General features: G+C 39.3%; 1 protein-coding gene across 1 annotated transcript in view; it reads left to right on the forward strand.

The window, feature by feature from the left end:
- CAST (calpastatin) overlaps positions 1-19,367 on the forward strand; it is a 114,010-nt gene that overhangs the window by 59,572 nt on the left and 35,071 nt on the right. The window contains exons 4-11 of the mRNA XM_011944320.1: positions 4,777-4,836; positions 9,229-9,294; positions 9,921-9,962; positions 11,636-11,692; positions 12,090-12,203; positions 13,265-13,345; positions 17,275-17,343; positions 18,926-19,024. Coding sequence (XP_011799710.1) covers positions 4,816-4,836; positions 9,229-9,294; positions 9,921-9,962; positions 11,636-11,692; positions 12,090-12,203; positions 13,265-13,345; positions 17,275-17,343; positions 18,926-19,024 — 549 coding nt within the window. The 5' untranslated portion in view covers positions 4,777-4,815. The remainder of the gene's footprint in view (positions 1-4,776; positions 4,837-9,228; positions 9,295-9,920; positions 9,963-11,635; positions 11,693-12,089; positions 12,204-13,264; positions 13,346-17,274; positions 17,344-18,925; positions 19,025-19,367) is intronic.

Genomic DNA, 19,367 nt, shown 5'->3' on the forward strand with positions numbered 1-19,367 from the left:
GAAACATGGCAGACATTTATTTTAGAAAGATTAGTCAGCCATAGACAGAAAGGATTGAGAGACAAATAAGGGTACAAATGGCAACTATTAGATGGAAACTATTAGAAGGGGGTTTCTATCCAGGTATGGGTGATAGGTGATTAGACCTGGAGTAGGGTAGTAGTAGAAAGGATGTAATGGTGATAAGGACTGGAACTGTGCTGAATTAATGGGTGAGTCAAGGCCAAGTGATTTCCTGAGAGCAGCTTCATGGCTTTACCCCCATTTTACAGATGAGGAAATACGGAGGCTCCAAGAGGTTAGTTAATTTGTGCTAAGAAGCATTGGAGCAGGGATTTGAGCCTATATCTGTCTTTCTTGGCTTCCTCTCTTTAAGGTAAAATAATGCAGTCTGGTTGTAAAGTTGCTGATAAGGTTTGAAGAATTGCTCTCAAAATAAGAGATACTTAAAGTCATGGGGAGAAATCAACATTCAGGGGGAGCAATAATATCAGAGAAAAGGCAGAGACTGAATATTAAAGAACACTAGAGGGAGGGAGGAGGGTAAGGATTGAAAAACTGCCTATCAGGTACTGTGCTTATCTCCTGGGTGATGAAATCATCTGTCCACTGAACCCCCATGACACGCGGTTTACCTGTTTAACAAGCTTACACATACATCCCTGAACCTGAAAGTTAAAGAATACAGAGAAGAATGGAGCACATGGAAGAGGCTTCCAGAAGAAAACAAGTCAGAGGTATAGGGAGGGAACCTAGGGCCCCTGAGGCCACAGCAGCCAACAAGGAGAGAACAGTTAGTGACTCAAAGTGAAACTGCCGATGAATTGTCAAGTGGAGAAGGAGGGAACATGCACGCAGCATGATATTCTTAGTAACCCTCCACAAACAAAGACAGATTCAGGTGTGAAGGGCAAGTAGTGTTGCAGGTGGGAGGATATGGGAGTGCTGCCAGTGATGGGGTGGAGAAGGGAAGGAAGGTCTGGCATGAGGAGAAAGAATTCTGACACATCCGATGCCCCGCTTTGTGCAAGTTCTGAGCCAAGCCAGCTGGGGTCAAGGGGAGAGATCACAGGGAGGCTGAATGGCTGGAGGGGAGGCAGAGAGGATTCCTGTAATCCAGTGGGAGGTGCCTGGCAGGAGGCCAGGAAGACGTGAAGGGAATCTAATGTGTGGTAGACAAAGAAGTAAGGAGTTGAGGGAATGACTGTTCCATCAGCTACATGTAGTGGCACAATGGACAAGCCCACATTCTAGGAGTCCCCCCTCCTCCAGCTTCTACAGAAGCCCTTACCCTCCATCCTGACCCACTTGCCAGGACCTGCTGGGAAGCTCAAAATCCTCCCTACTCCCATCCAATCTCATAAGACAGTTAAGTGAGCCTCCCACCTCAGCCTCCCAAGTAGCTGGGACTACAGGTGCCTGCCACCACCCTCAGCTAATTTTTAAATATTTTGTAGAGATACAGTCTCACAATATTGCCCAGGCTGGTCTCCAACTTCTGGACTCAAGCAGTCCTCCCATCTCAGCCTCCCAAAGTGCTGGGATTACAGGTGTGAGCGATTGCACCCATCTCTACATTGCTTTTTAAATAACAATTGTTGAATAGGTGGGTAAGTGGAGAGTGATTTCTATTAAGGAACTTTTCTCTGCTTCTTGTCACTCTGATTTGTGCCTTAATTCAAGTTTATAAATGATTACTAATATTCAGGATATTAAGATAGGTACATGGGTCATTTGGGAGAGGTAGTGTTTTGATAGCAGCACCTTATACTCTGATTTACAGTATTAATTCTTTAGAGGTATTTTGGTGTCTATGAGCACTGATGGTTGTGCTTTAAAATTGGCAGCCCATTGATATTAGGAGGACCAGCCAAGAGGCAGGCACTGCAGTAGAGGGACCCTGGGTTAGAAGTCAGATGGCCAAGCTCCCAGGCCTGGCGTACACAGTTTGGAGGGTCCTCGTGCAGAGAGTGCTCCTTTCCAGCCTGAGCGATTCCTCCTTATCCTCCTGTCACTGCATAACTGGTCACGTTCTCAGAACTGCCTGTCTCAACTCTCCCCTGAACTAGCTATGGTTCCTTCATCTATATTCTCATGGAACCCTGTGACTTTCCTTTGTAGCAAATAATTATTGGAGTGATTATTTTACTAATGCCATCTTTGACTAGGCTATAGCTTTCCTAAGGGCAGGGACATGCCTACTGGTTTTACGTCTGTGTCCCCAGCACCTGACACAGCACCTGGCACAGACTATATTCTGGGTAAACACTTGGGGAGCCAATGAACTCTGGTAAAATCTTGGACATGAGATTCCATTTTTCTCATCTGTTTAAAGCCTGTGTATTAAAGCTTGTATTAAGCCTTATCAGTAAGGTGCTTTCTCTTTGAAGAACTGTGGATTAACCCTTCACAATTTTTATTTTAAACGTTATCCACACCAATGATATGAAATTCAAACAATGCAGAAGAATATACAATGAAAGTGTATTCAGTCCTTCACCAGAGATTACAAATATTGAAAGTTGCTTGTCTTTACAGAGAGAATAAAAATTGAACAAGCTGTAGCCAGAATCGAATGGGTTAATAATCGAACGGGCATATTCCCTACTTCCAGCTCCCATGAAGCAGCTTTCATATTTCAGTTTTAAAATGGTTAGTGCCTTAGTGAGGGAAGAAAACTTTCATGCAGGAATCTGTGCTGCCAATAGGGGCCAAGGCCCTCAGCTGAATTCCCACTATACCCTGTGCCATTGTTGATTTTCAGCTATTCTGTATAGAGATTTTCTGTTCATGGGGGCCCTCTGAAAGTTTTCTCCTTTCTGGAATTTGAGGATCACTTTACTGTTTAATAAAGTAACAAGGCGGGCTGGACAATGCAGGGCAATGTGATTTTGGGAATGATTTAATACATTTGGATGTGTGAAAAATAAGTTTATGTCTACCTAAAGATTTTCAGCTTCAGAAGCACTTTCACGTAGAGTGTTTGGTTTCTGTGTTGCTGTTGCGTGGTTGAGGGGAATCATTAAAGGAATGGAATGCAGCTAAATGGAATTTCTTGAGTTTGAATAGAAGTTTGTACAACGAATTCCAATTGTGGAAGGATAGAATTATATAAATACAGGGACATTAATCCCCATAACATTTTAAAAATATTTTCAAGGAAAAATACAGATATTCATATATTTATCCATTAATTTGATAGAGGGAAAATCTACCTTGGTACATCTTCCAGTTTTCAATACCAAAAACAATGTGAGAGAGGCCCTTCCATGCCCTGCTTCAATGACTGGGGCTTGTTTATGTGTATGTGTGTGTGTGTGCGTGTGTGTGTGTGTATGTGTGTGTGTATTTTGGTGGAAGGGGGTGTCCAGTTGGTACCTAAGGGTTCTCAGGAATAGTTACGTTTATATGATTATTTTTGAAAAATAAGTATACTAAAGCTTTGTATTTCTATCTGTAAATTATGATAGTTTAACTACAAGCATCAACGTGTTCTACATTAACTGAGGTTTGTGGGGAAGGTGATTTTATTAATGGGCCATAGGCTATAGTGGGTTTCATACAATCACTTTCAATGGTAGTGTATTGGGGGTGGGGGAAGGTGAGGGAGAAGCAGGGATGGGGTCATGCTGCCCTGTGACTCAGCCTCTGAAGTGGCTTTGGGCCAGGCATTAGAGACAGTGTGAGGTTCATCTTATAGGCTTCCCTGGGTGTTGTTGGCAGTGTAGCAGCTGTTTACTGACAGTCAGTTACTTAAGAAGGCAGCTCATGCCAAATGGAATCCCTGGGTTCTAAAACCTAACGGACTTAAATGTTAAGGAGGTTTAAATGAGTCTGGGTAGGAGTTTGCAAAGATGATAATTATCTGTTTAATATTAGCCAGTATAATACAAGTTAAGTACTAGAATAGTACTCCAAGCCATACAAGTATCCACACGCACATCCCAGTACTTAGATGACTGGATCACAGAGGCATATTGCACCACTGCAAGCATCTCGAGGAAGGGTGTTTCTTGAATAGTTACTATTCATCACCTCTTGCCTTCTAAGGAAGAGCCTAGATGAGACAGATAACGCAACAGAATCCCCCCTGCAACCTTGTCTCCACCTTCTCTTCCTTACGTGACACTGAAAGGACGGTTCGCATCCACCCAAGTCTATTTCCGGGAGTTTTGTCCTTCTATCTTATGATTTAGGAATAACACACTGGCAATTTAATGAGCACCTACAATTTGCCAGATGTTTTGCCACATTATCTCAAATACAACCCTGCAAATAGATGTTATTGGCCTTCATATGTAAATGGACCTGGAAAACTAAAGCTCAAGAGTCACAGAGCTTATAATTGACAGAGCTGGGGCTTGAACAAAATTTTGTTGAGTTGCAAAGTCCATGTTTTTTCTGAAAATAACATAAACAGTAATTATAATAATATTTACTGAGCAGTCATTATGTGCCAGGGAGTCATTCTTATAATAAATTTACAAGGTAGTTGTTAACTACTAAAGAAAAATTGAGGTTGGGAAACTGGAGATTATAAAATTTAAGTATCTTATCCGAGATTGTTTAGTAAATAGCAGATCCAAATTTTGAACCTATTTGATCTGGTTACAAAGGTTTTCACTACTGGACACCACCTCCTACTAGATTTTTGTGCTCTGAACTGGATAAAACAAAGGTAAAGGGCCAAGGCAGTATGGTTAAGAGGAGCTGAAGGACCAAGTAGATTGTAGGTTAAATAGAATCAAACTTTCTATTTCTTTCTTTCCTTTATAGGTGTCAGCTTCCTCTGGTGCCACCAGCAAGTCTTCCAGTATGAATCCCACAGAAACCAAGGTATGAAGAATGCTAATTGAGTGAGTGCTAATTTAAGTTGATTGTGCTGCAAAGCAAAACAAATGTAGACTAATTGTTGATGATGAGTTATATATGCTAAGAAGTTTTAATTATGGAAGTAAACATTTTCTTCCTAATTTATGGGGGTCTTTGAAAACTCAGCCTTCCTTCCAATATTTACCTTACACATCATCTACATGGTTTTAGATTATCTAGAAAAGTGGAGTCACCTAGAGTTGTTTTGTTTTGTTTTGCTTTGTTTTGAGACAGCATCTTGCTCTGTCACCCAGGATGGAGTATAGTGATGTGATTACACTCACTGCAGCCTCAACCTCCGGGACTCAAGCGATGCTCCCTTCTCGGCCTCTTGAGTAGCTGGGACTACAGAGGCACACCACCATGCCCAGCTAATTGTTGTTTTGTTTTGATTTTGTAGAGACAGGGTCTCACTGTGTTGCCCAAGCTGGTTTCAAATTCCTGAGCTGAAGCAATCCTTCCACTTGGGCCTCCCAAAGTGCTGGGATTATAGGAATGTGCCACCATGCCCGTGGCCAGTTTTGTTTTTGTTTTTGATCCTATATTGATTGAGTTTTTTAGTTGAAAATATTTCTCTAAGTACATTTTTCTACATTGAAATGAGAATATAAATTATTAATTTCTTGCTAAAATGGTCTTACTGTTCTGGTCATTTAAAAATAAATATAAAAATGAAAAATTATAATAAATGAACATAAAAACATACTGGTTATTTCAGATGCTTTCTCAAGTTTTGTTTTTTTTTTTTTTCCTGAAATTTGAGTCTTGTGGGGTACCATTTTATTGACAAACCTTTCTTGAGCTCTATTTGGGATTTATTCTTAAAATTATTTTTTTGAATTTCAGAATTAAAAATAAAATAATTTCCTCTAGTGGGATTGTCCACTTTGTTCCGAAGAGCTGGCTGCAGCTGCCTTTTAAACCCTCTCCCTAAAGTTACTCTATCTCAAGCTCTGTCTCTTGAGAATATTTCAGGGGAGGGAATTAAAAAGGGAACATTTTCAAAATTCTCGCCACTAATGTTTGTGTGCCAATATTCTTTTTTTTTTTTTCTTGAGACAGAGTCTCACTCTGTCGCCGAGGCTGGAGTATAATGGGGCGATCTCGGCTCACTGCAAGCTCCGCCTCCCAGGTTCACGCCATTCTCCTGCCTCAGCCTCCCGATTAGCTGGGACTACAGGTGCCCGCCACCACACTCAGCTAATTTTTTGTATTTTTAGTAGAGACGGGGTTTCACCGTGTTAGCCAGGATGGTCTCGATCTCCTGACCTTGTGATCCACCCACCTCGGCCTCCCAATGTGCTGGGATTACAGGCGTGAGCCACTGCACCCAGCTGCCAATATTTTTTAATACCTTTAAGAGCTACCCCAACTCCATTATTATTAAATTGCCCTTGTTTAAAATTACCAACCTACTTTTGTTTTCTGTCTTTCATATTACTGTGCTATCCCTGTAGTTTCCTATCCCGGGTGATGTGGCACTATAACTTAGTACTATCAAAGGATTATATGACTTCATCTTGAATCATCTTCAGAGAACATTACAAATATCTAGAAATACACTATCCACATCAAAGTTCTTACAAATGTCATTTAGCATTCATTTAAAATTTTAATCTAAAATTATCATTTTTTAAATTTAGTATTGAAATTTACATTGATTTATAAATTGCTTTCAAAATATACATTACATAATCTATAATTAATGTTAGCTGTCTCTATTATGTCAAGCTTAATCTTAAAAAATTAAAAATCTTTTATTTTTTTTTCTCTTGAGGCAGGGTCTCGCTCTGTCTTCCAGGCTGGAGTGTAGTGGCATGATCACAGCTTGCTGCAACCTTAACCTCGTGGGTGCAAGTGATCCTCCCACCTCAGTCTCCTGAGTAGCTAGAACTATAGGGGCACACCACCATGCCTGGTTATTATTTTTGTTTTTCTGTAGAGACATGATCTTGCTATGTTACCCAGGCTGGTCTCAAACTCCTGGGCTCAAGCAGTCCTCCCATCTCAGCCTCCCAAAGTGCTGGTATTACAGGCATGAGCCACTGTATGCAGCCTAAAATTAAAAAGTCCTAATTTTAAAAAATATTCCAGAAGCATCTACAAAATAAAAGTTCTCATTAAGGCCAGGCTCAGTGGCTCACACCTATAATCCCAGCATTTTGAGAGGTCAAGGCAGGAGGATGGCTTGAGCCCAGGAGTTGGGGACCAGCCTGGCCAACATAGCAAGATCCCGTGTCTACAAAAAATTAGCCAGGTGTGGTGGTGTACTCCTGTAGTCTCAGCTACTCAGGAAGCTGAAGCAGGAGGATGGCTTGAGCCCAGGAGATCAAGGTGCAGCAAGCTGTGATTGCACCACTGCACTCCAGCCCAGATGACAGAGCAAGACCCTGTCTCAAAAATAAATAAATAAATAATCTCATTGAATTTAGAGATCATGAAAACCGTAAAAAAGAGATAGGAAGGAGAGCCAGAAATATAGGATTTCCTTTTTATTCTTTTGATTCTTTTTCATCTTGTTGCCTGATTCTAATCCCCTGTGCCTCAGCTCAAGGACCAATGTTTATTTCAAGTGTGGCCTGTTACCTAGAACAAATGTCAGCGAACTCTTCACCCTTCTCTAAACACTAATCATGAGGATTCTTGGCAGTCCTGTGAAACTGGAGGGAAGTAGGAGAGAGAAGAGAGGGAGAAACAAAAATAAGATGCACGTGATAAAGTGTCCCCAGTGGCTGAGTAGGGACCATTTTTGGCCTCAAGTGTCTTTCCCTGGAACTTGGTTCCACATCAGCTGTGATATTGGACAATCCCTTTTTGCTTTGGCTTCCTTATCGGTACAGTTTGGAGGAAGGTGATAATAGTACCTGCCTCACAAGACTGTGTAAGGGAGCATAATGTATATTGGACAATTCCTGTCCTAAGCAAGTGTCCAGATTGGATTGTCTGTTGGCCAATACTGGGGAAAGAGTGCAGTGCAGTAACTAGAACACACACAACCTCAGGTCCACCATGGATGTCTTTAGGGAGTTATTTAACTGCTCTAAACTCAATTTCTCATACTGTGAAATGGGTATAATAATACTTATCTCATAGGATTATTATGAAGATAAAGTGAGTTGACACATGAGAGGTGATTGATACACATTAGTTATTACGGTCATCATTATTATATTCAGCACAACCACTACAAAAATAAATTTAGCAGTTACTGATTTAAATATACATTGCGTTATAAGCTGCTTGTGTCTGTGAACATACATTCTTAATTGTAGTGTAGAGTTCTCCCATGCAAAATCTTGATTGCCAAATTGCAAGATATTAATAGATTCAAACCAGCTGGCTTATTTTCTTTGTTGATCATTTAATAAATTATATTTGCATAAACTGAAAGGATAGTACCATAAATAGAAACTCATTAATGAGAATGTAGTGTGAAAGGATCCAAAATTTAAAATTTCTTTAAAAATATTTCAATCATAAGCTTTGTTTCCTTCCCAAAATAGTGTGTTGTCATAGCAAGGGGCCATTATTTGAGGAAAGTGTGTGTCTTCATTACTGAAGTAGAAGACATGATAAATTAAGAGGACATTTGACTTTAGCCTCTTCAAATTAAAAAAAAGTAAATAAAAACCACTAGTTTGTGCTGATACCACCAAGCAGATAAAAAGGAAAGAAACGGCAGGAAGCATTGGACCCTAGTTTGTAATCTCTGACTGAAAAGTTCATGAAATGTTTAATCAAGTTTTATTCATGGTTTTATATCTTGCCTATATTGAGAATGCATGCATGTACTTACTTGTTTTTACACAAGTAATGTTTAGTTGGATAAAACTGTAAAATATCATACCAAAGATGCTAAATTACAAACAGTTCTTTAGAAGCATTTCTAGAACTTTAAATTAATCCCTACATACAGGACTATGATGTGCCCAATAAAAATCCATGCACTAAATGTTTACAATTTTGGGGGGATTATGTTGACAGAATTTCATAAAACTTTCAGTAACATCTGTGACTATTTGATCATAACTAAACATTGGATACATAGGAAAAAATACTATTCATGTAGTCTCTACACAGGGAAAGGAAAGGAATGAGAAATTAATTTTATTAATGGAAACCTTTGCTAAAAAAACCTTCACTGAAAAAATGTAAACACAAACGGAAACATTTGCATAGGACCTTAGAATGTAAATATGCCTACAACTTCTTGGAGTCATACACATATGCATCGCGTAGATGCAATAGATGAATAGAATGAATCTTGATATAATCATTTTAACCCTTTTTGTACATGTTACTTATTTGACTGACAGATAAAATAAAATTATACCTGGGGCTGTGCTCTTATATTAGGCCATTCCCGTCAGCCAACAGATGGAAGGACCACATCTTCCTAACAAGAAAAAACACAAAAAACAGGTGATGTTGTTCATTGTACTAGGGCATCTCTGTTTACTAATGGTTACATCATCCGCTCAGCATGTGCTAATAGCTGCAATTCACAGTCTTCCGTTAACACTGAGATCCCATCATGGACTTTCTGTAGGCTTAGCTGCCCATCAGCCACATTCTGGCACTAAAAATAATTTTCACTGCTTTCTGTGCCCTCAATTCTGTCACCAACCCATTGTTTTACACTGTCAGCCAAAACCCGTGATGAGTATTTCGCTGATAAAAACACCTTGTTAGTGGCATGGAAACACAGTGCCCTTGGCTTTGTGATGAGGGTTTTTATTTTCTGTTCCACATGTATTTGTTACAATGTAAATAGTAGTAAATCTTTACGTATCTTTGATATACCTAGCAAGAAGATATAAATTGCTCCCTGAATAGTAACAGCAGAATATTAACTAGTATACATAATTGTTTATCTAAAGAGTTGCAATTTCAAGCAAAGTGTGGCAAACTTAACTGATAATGTTTATAATCACATTAAAAATCATCTCTTTTGAGTTTCCTCAGTTGAAGAAAATCTATGATAATCTTTGTAAACTATGTCTATCTTTCTTTTCTTTCTTCCTTTTTTTTTCTTTTTCTGAATTTAGGCTGTAAAAACAGAACCTGAGAAGAAGTCACAATCAACCAAGGTAAACAGTTTAAGTCTGCTAGTGAGATATTTGGATTCTTTTTAATAATAATGAATAATCAACTTCCTACCTTGGCACTGCTGTGAATGGTAAAGGGGGTTGCTGGCTAATTTAATTAATTTTTGGACTACCCTTTTGAATGACTGTGTACATGTAGAATATATAAAATATTCATAATATTAAGTCCATATATTGTTAAAAAGAATATATAGTAATTTATAGATGAAAACGCTATTGCAGAAGTATTTTGTTCAAATCTAGTTTTTTGTTATATGTATAGTGATTGTTTTGAAAAAGAAAAAAGCAAGAGGAACAAAGGAAAAGAGGCAAAGAGTTGTGAATATCCAATTCCAATTCCAGTGAGACATCAAGAATAAGGCATCTGCTGAACTCAGCACCTAGATGCCTTACAGATGAGAATCTTTCTTAAGAGGCTGGCTGGGTTTATCGTGACAATCTTATCTCAGTTGGTGGAACTAGTTAACAGTTACATGGAAGGCTAGCTTCTGTTGCTTTCCTGACCCATGACTGACGAGAATGAATGCCATTCTGCCTCTGTGTGGAGGTGAACACCAGGGTGTGTATGGCAACACAAATGTTTCTCTTCAACAAGGTGCTGCGTTTTATTTTGTCAAGCACTTAAAGCAAGTACTAAGATAAGACCACAAGATTTCCTGTGGAAAAGCATAGATATTTGAGCCCAGGTACTTCAAGCACAGGTGAGGGTGAAAGGTGAGGCTTGTCTGATTTTGTGGAAGGCCTCCTGGTGGCCCTGGGGATGGTAGAACACAGGGTACTCCAGAGTGAAGAATTCGCAGCTAAGTAGAAGTTGTCTTCTATTCCACTTTAAATACTTTTTATTATCTACTGAATCTCAAGAAAATTGGGTTTCTGGTGATAAGATCTTCTCTACTAACAAAGAAAAAAAAAACTCTGTAAATCCTATGAAAGGAGATTTAAAAAAAATATATGTATATTTTTGTTGTTGTTGTTTGTTTTTTTGTTTTGGTTTGGTTTGGTTTTTTTTTTTTTTTGAGATGGAGTCTTGCTCTGTCGCCCAGGCTGGAGTGCAGTGGCGCAATCTTGGCTCACTGCAAGCTCCACCTCCCGGGTTCACGCCATTCTCCTGCCTCAGCCTCCTGAGTAGCTGGGACTACAGGCGCCTGCCACCACACCTGGCTCATTTTTTGTGTGTATTTTTAGTAGAGATGGGGTTTCACTGTGTGAGCCAGGATGGTCTCGATCTCCTGACCTCGTGATCCGCCTGCCTCGGCCTCCCAACAGGTGTGAGCCACCATGCCCGGCCTAAAATATATTTTCTAGAGTGGGATCAGCTCTCAACAAACTCAGTAGTCACATGGCTCATGTGTTATCTGTGTATATTTGTGAAAAACAACCAGTAATTTAGAGATATACATGTATTTGAAAATATTATTCAGATGAAATACTAAATTTTTCATTATTCTGATAATCACCATTCTCAGAGACTGCTGACAGGGTTACTATTAACCTGATAACACATGTCTACTTCTGTGACCCTAAAGAGTGGGCCTAAGTGTTCTTTTCCTGAAAAAAGGCAGAATGTTTTAGTTGGAATTTTGTTCTTGTTCTTGTCTGAAAGTATTACAAGTTGGATTCCAGTGTAATCAAGTTTAATCTTTTGAAATTGACAGCTGTCTGTGGTTCATGAGAAAAAATCCCAAGAAGGAAAGCCAAAAGAACACACAGAGGTAAATGATTATCATCAGGACTTAATTATAAGGCAACATCTTTTGGTGGGATATAATTAAAATCTTTCATCAATTCAAAACTAATCCCTACAGTGAATAGTTGGATATTAGTTTCTTCAGCTAAAATGGTGCCATCATGTGGCAATAGCAGTGTTTACAATTTGTGTGATTCTTGCTGAATTTTGGGGGAAGGATTTGCACTATTTCAGATTTTGTACCTAAAGTGAAATTGTCACATGTACATCACACTAATTCAAATTCACATACTTTAGAACCACAGACAGCACAACTGTTATGAACAATTTTTATTCTATAATGTATCGGTATTATGTTTAAGACTACCATCTTGTTAACGATGTCTTTGTATGTGTGTGGGCACCTGTGTATGTACTTTCAGCAAAAAAGCCTACCCAAGCAGGCATCAGGTACAGGAAGTAAGGATGCTCACAATAAAAAAGCAGTTTCCAGATCAGCTGAACAGCAGCCATCAGAGAAATCAACAGAACCAAAGGTAAATGAAGCAGATTGATAATGGAAAACCTTAACATCAACTGGGTAATAAGATACGGTTACCCTGTTAACACTGAGGTGTGTAGTTAAATCTGTGGGGCTGTGCTGAATATATTTTGTATTGTAGTGATTTGGTATTATTATTTTGTTGGTTTTTCAAATAGACTTATAGAAACTTGGATGTATGGATGGCCTGAGAAGGGCATCAGATTGGCCTAGGGGATGCTCTCTCCATCCTTCTCCCACTGCCCAGCAATAACCAGCTGTGACTGCTGGGCAGCAGGCTCTGCTGTCTCCCAGACAGGCAGCTTTGGATTGAGGCTGCCTCCCGGACCCCCCCACACCTGGACTGGGGAACATATGTGCCCTGAATTATCTGGTTCTTTAAATGGAAATCCTAAAGCATTTTTAGGGTCGTGCTGTAGAAGAGTTGAACTTACAGAGCTGAAAATTAGAAATTGCTTCCATAATTATGTGGTTAATAGCAGCCAGCTTTTAGGAGAATTAACATCTACAAGAAATACTTGTTCATGGAGAGCACTTGGAAGATAATAACGGGGCTTGCCTCACAATATGTTTTATATCAGAGATCACAGATTTGTGATCTACCACTTAAAAGGCACATGTTTCTTTTGTTTGGCTTACAATGTTGTTAAAAAATTATTTTTAATTAATTGCCAGCAATCAAAGTCAGGGTATTTCACATAACATCCCAAATTGTAACTTCTCTTGAAAAATCAGACTGTCTAGCAACAGTGAGCTCACATTGCCAACAATTGACTAGAGCCATTAACCCAGGTATGTGTACTCCAGTTTACCACAGTCACTACCTAGCCTGATTGACCTACTCATGTTACCTGCATGAACGTTTTAGGCTCTTGAGTCCAGCTTTACGTGGTGCCTAGCACTGCACCATGTACAATAGAAGTGAGTAAACATTGCCTTATCATGGTGTCCATGTGGGTGAACTGGCAGATGTTAGTGACATTTGAAACTCATGATCTTGATAATAGCCATACAGAGATACTTAGCTCTGTCAACTTTTTATCCTCACTGTCTTAGACTAAACCACAAGACACGATTTCTGCTGGTGGGGAGAGTGTTGCTGGTGTCGCTGCAACATCTGGCAAGCCGGGTGACAAGGTGAGCACACACAAGCAGACGGAAATGTGGGCCCCTGTGCTTCTCAAGTTTCTAAGAAGCGTATGCTCAAATAACCTATCATTTGGCAAAATGAACATTGGTTATATGTAAAATTTTGTGAAGAGCATGCATTTAAGGGATAGAGAGTGAACAAGATACCAAGAATAATTTTTATATTTATATATTCAGTAAATGCTTACTGAGTACATGCCATGTATAAGGTACTGATATCAATACCAAGGACATTAAAATGTGAGTTGACTCAGACTCTGCCTTCCAAATTTATAGGTATGAAATAAAGCAAATAAAATTTCCATGAGCATTTGAAGAGACTTTTTCAACTTTCAATGTTGATGCCAACTGTCTTGATACTAGTGTATCACAACCATGACATCAACATGAATGGATATGAGAAGTTTCCAAAGGAAATATTTCAAGCCTTCTCAGGATGAAGTAGATGTGTTGAGCTAGGTGATTGTGGGCATACCTTTCTTAGATTTTTTGAAGAGTTGCTTCCGATCCCTGCCCAGGAATATAAGATGAGAAGTTATCTACCTTTTCTACCCGTAGCAATATAGAATTGGTAATCAGTTTGGAGAGCATGTAATCAATTTGAAACCACAAGTAATCAAGTGAAGGAACAATGAGAAGATGGGAATGAAAAATTTAAAACTAATATAGATTTATCTATACTTTTGCTTCTGTAAATGGGACAGATATCCTGCTACAGGTTAAATGGTAAAGAAAGTCATAGGGTAAATGATTTTTAGGGTAAAAATATGGCACATCTCCCTGAAACATCATTTTTTCCCCTGGGATTTTGGGAGAAAAGGTACATTATTTTATCCAAATTCATACAGGTCTCCTATGGAGCAAAGGCGACATTTACAAAAACTTTTAAATGAAAATATCAAACTTAAAAGTGTTTTTTCTTGCAATAGATCACTTGTATACTACCTTGAGACTCATGGCCTCACCCCAGGAAGACACAGCACTCTTGTGCCAATGAGGAATGCTTAGATGAAATCATTTGAAAATGGATACATTTCAGGCAGAAGATTAGATACGTTAAAATAGATTTTTAAATGTTATCAATGTTTTCAGTTTGAAAATGGATAGATTTAAGGCAGAGGGTTAGGCCCGCTAAAATAGATTTTTAAATGTAATCAAAATTTTCAGGGTTGAGCTAGATGTGGATTAACCAGTGTTATAAGTGAAAACTAAACAATAAAATTAGGAGAGGCTTATGTGGAATTCTGTGCATTGACCTGTGCTGGAACTTGAGGCAATTCATTTTACTTTACCTTGCCTCTGATTCTTCTCCCATTAAATAGGATTTAATGACTTGCCTTCTTATTTTAGTACATAGCATGTTTAAAGTACCATAAGGCAGGCAGATTACCCGAGGTTGGGAGCTCAAGACCAGCCTGACCAACATGGAGAAACCCTGTCTCTACTAAAAATACAAAATTAGCCAGGTGTGGTGGCACAGGCCTGTAATCCCAGCTACTTGGGAAGCTGAGGCAGGAGAATTGCTTGAACCCGGGAAGCAGAGGTTGTGGTGAGCCAAGATTGCACCATTGCACTCCAGCCTAGCCAACAAGAACAAAACACTGCCTCAAAAAGATAAAATAAAATAACTAAATAAAGTACCATGGTTGGTTCTGCAGGATGCATTAGCTGTAGGCTGGCCTGTCTAGGGGGTGGGGAAAAGACAATATACCTGGGACTGTATTTCAATCAGATTAAGAAAGGCCCCCACAGGTTGTTGTTTGGTGGGGAATGAAGGGATTCTATCTAATTCAGGGAATCCACAAGGGCTTTGAGAGAGTAGATCCAAGTTCAGTTAGGCATGGAAGGACAGCTGGGATTGCAGGCTTGCAAATGCATCAAGGTGTTGAAAAGTGTAAGATGTGTTCTGGTCACAAAGTACATTCCAACATGGGTGAAGCACAGAGGAAGTGAGTGGTGGGGCTGTAAGACCAGAAAGACAGGTTGAGCACTGCAGTGGAGAATGCTAAGGTGAGTTTGTACATGTAGTGATTCAGCTGACAGCAGGTAGCCATTGAAAACCTGAGAGAACAGATGGAGTGATGCAATTGAATCCGAGCTGCAGAAGGATTAAGGGACTTCAGTAGGTGGATAGCATAGAGATAGGAAGATGGAACGTTGGTCAGGGACTGTTTCAGTAGTCCTGATGAGTCATATTTTAACCTAAATTACAGCTGTGATAGAATAAGAAAGTGGAGAGTTATCCAAGACGAATTGCAGAGCAAAAATCTTCAGGTTTTAGGAAATGATTGACTAAAGTGAGCAAAGACAAAGTAAAATCTAAGATAACCTGGTGCTTCTGAGTCTGATTGCACGAAGTTGGTAACCACACGGTAAGGGAAAGGAGGCCCCTAGGAGCTCTTTGTCCGGTTTGTGCAAGTGCAGAGTTGGCACCTGAGAATGAGTGCCTTTTAAAATTGTGAGCTGGGTGCCTTGCAGTCCAGTCCCTAAGTTCCCTGGGTACCATTGACAGGAGTACAGATGTCAGAGGAATTGAGGAGGAAAGGGATATATCTGATTTTGGACAGGCTGAATTTAAGTGTTTGAAATGTCCATAGAAATATGTGTAGCAAGACATTAAAATACTGTTTTCTAATAGAAAAGAATGAAATAGGAGGAAAGGGAGAGGAAGAGAAAGAATGGATGGAATAGACAAATAGTAGGGAGAGAGGGAGGGGAAGAGAGACATTGAGAAGGAAGAGGAAGGTGCGGGAGAGAGCATAAGTGAATATCTGCATGAGGTAGTGGCTGAATCATGGAAGTGGTTTCAATTATCCAGACTCAGGCTCACACCCTAGTGGCCCCCACAGTGTTTCTAGCATTGCAATTGTTAACAGTCACTTATTTAGCACTTACAATTACATAGCAAGTACTTACATAGTGGCGAGCATGTGACAAACAATAGTTTTTATACTTCGTATAGATTCACTTACCTAATATCTCCAAGGAGAAGTGACTTGCTAAAGCCTCAGGCAGCCATGCGTGTCTCAACTGTCATGCAAACCTTGGCATTCAGAGCCTGTGCTCTTCCTGTGCTTTGTTGCCTGAATTTGGATACCTTCAAATGGGATATGGTCCCCTTTTATCTTAACCCAACAACTTCACCCGTTTAGTTTCTGCCAGTCTCTGAAAGCATTTGCCCCTGGCCATAGAGAATGATTTTGGATAAGACCTCCAGCACAGGGCAGAAATGTGCAGAGTGTATACAGTGGGGACCAAAGTAAAAGAGATGCCAGAGGTAATGGAGAACAAAGGGCATAGATGCCACAATAGAATCAGAATGGTGCTGAAAGGTGGCAGCTGGGAGGGAGAGATGCTCCAAGGGTCACATTTCAGAGATTATATCTGGATAAAAGCGTGGAAACTGCAGATGGAAAAGTTATTTGCAATCTTTGATAGAGCATTGGAAGCAACGATGAGCGATAAACTCATTTTAAGGAAAGAGAAGGTAATGAGATGCCAAAGTGAGGAATATGGAGGTCTTGATGTGTAGGGGCAAAGACCCAGAGAGGAAAGCCAAAAGTGGAAGCCTACAGCAAGAATTCATGGATGTTGCAAAGACTGGCTGTGGGTCCTGGAGAAGAGCAGCAAAGAAAGAAACAGTCTTGGATTCAAATCTGCATTCTGTCCCTTACTGTGTAACCTGAGGAAAGTGTCCTAATCTGAGCTTTGCTTTGCCCATCACTAAATGAGACTAATAAAATTGAAGCCCTTCTGAAAAAGGATATAAAACATACAAGCACAGTGTCTGCTGTAGAGCAGATGTTCGGTGTATGATCAATGCTATTAATATAATGAATTTATTTAAAAATTTGTAATAGTATTGAGTTTTATTAAGGTATGTAGGAAGGAGTTTTTAATTTCTCAATTCTTACCAGAAAAAAGAAAAGAAATCGTTAACCCCAGCTGTGCCAGTTGAATCTAAACCGGATAAACCATCGGGAAAGGTACAAAGACAGCAGTGTCCTTCTACATGAGATAGTTACTCATATGCTCTCTATTTAACAAATATGATTTCTTGTGGGCAAATAATATGAGGGGGTAATTTAAAGGACCATTTTAATGAATTATTGTTTCAAGCTAATATTGAAAGTGTGGGTTGGAAGTACGGTTTTCACACTCATATTTGTAACACTTGATATTATAATCCTTTAAAAAAAAAAAAAAACTCCAGTTTCATCCCATGCAGTTTACATTCCAGTTTCTCTCCTGCAAATACACTTTATTTAACCAGAGATATTACTAAAGAAGTCAGGTACTTCTTTATTCTGAAATTCCTAAAAGAATCAGTCTAAACCTTCAAATTGTATTCCACATATCCATGATCAGGAGGGTCCTAAAATTGTCAGGGGAATAGGGTAGTTGCAAAAAAAAAAAAAAAAAAAAATTAAATAATTATTTTTCGTCTAAATCAAATAATACAAAGTCCTTTCCTAGACTGTTGTTTTCTCCTTTCAATGCAGGTTATTGTTCATAACGAATCATCCTTAACATAAAAAATAGAGGCACTCTTATTTATTATTGTATTAGTCTGTTTTGACACTATTATAAAGAACTGGGTAATTATAAAGAAAAGAGGTTTCATTGACTCATAGTTCTGTGTGGCTGCGGAGGTCTCAGGAAACTTACAGTTATGCTGGAAGGGGAAGCAGGCACCTTCTTCACAAGGCAGCAGGAGAGAGAGTGTGTGAAGGAGGAACTGTCAAACACTTATAAAAGCATCAGATCTCATCAGAACTCACTCACTATCATCAGAACAGCATGAAAATCACCCCATGATCCAGTCACCTCCCTTCCTCGACACATGGAGATTCTAGGTTCCTCCCTCGACACATGGGGATTACAATTCAAGATGAGACTTGGGTGGAGACACGAGTCAAACCACATCAATTATACTGATTTAAGCCCATATTGACATAGTAAACTTGTGAGTTCTTGTAAGTTTAATGTCTCAGGTAATTTCTGTTTTGTAAACCTCTTCAGGCAAGCAAGTGAACAACAACAACAAAAAAACATGAATGAAATAATACAGAGTGATGTCACTCATGAAATAGATTATATTTGGAAGAGGTACCATATAGAGATTTTTAGGGGTTCTTTCTTTGAAACTCTGGAAAAGTACTGATAAGCAATAAATACTAAGCATTTCCCTTATCGCTTAGAGCAACATGGTTATAATTCCCTGTATTTTGTTTTGTTTTGTTTTACTTTTCTTTTTTTAACTGTCAGTGCAATGGACTGGCAGCTTTAATGAACTTATATATTTGTTCATGTATGTAATGCACGTAAACTTGTTGAAACTGTGCTTCTTGCCTGAATGTGGCTTTTTATCTTTCCCACCCAGAATTTGTACTTTGAGACTTAAATAGTAAAGTCTGTTAGAGACCAGATTTTAACTATTTTGGGGAACTAGTTGAAGAACTTTTGGTGTTTGGTGGTTTTTCTACACAGAATGGCTTTTTCGTAGTTAAACTAAAAGTGAAATATGTGTAACAAATAACATTTAAATATCTGTTCTTCCTTTTCCAGTCAGGCATGGATGCTGCTTTGGATGACTTAATAGATACTTTAGGAGGACCTGAAGAAACTGAAGAAGAAGATACAACGTATACTGGACCAGAAGTTTCAGTATGTGATCTTGATATCTGTAAAAATTCATACCCAGTAGGAGGAGAGCAAAGAAGGCCATGGTCATGAAATACAAAAGAATACCTAGTGAGGCCAGCGCGGTGGCTCACACCTGTAATCCCAGCACTTTGGGAGACTGAGGCAGGCAGATTGCTTGAGGTCAGGCATTCAAGGCCAGCTTGGCCAGCATGGTGAAACCCTGTCCCTACTAAAAATACAAAAATTAGCTGGGCGTGGTAGTACACGCCTGTAATCCCAGCTATTTGGGAAGCTGAGGCAGGAGAATCACTTGAACCCAGGAGGCAGAGTTTGCAGCGAGCTGAAATCGCACCACTGTACTCCA

The sequence above is a fragment of the Colobus angolensis genome, unplaced genomic scaffold, assembly GCF_000951035.1.
Source record: "Colobus angolensis palliatus isolate OR3802 unplaced genomic scaffold, Cang.pa_1.0 Scaffold23, whole genome shotgun sequence".
Taxonomy (NCBI): domain Eukaryota; kingdom Metazoa; phylum Chordata; class Mammalia; order Primates; family Cercopithecidae; genus Colobus; species Colobus angolensis.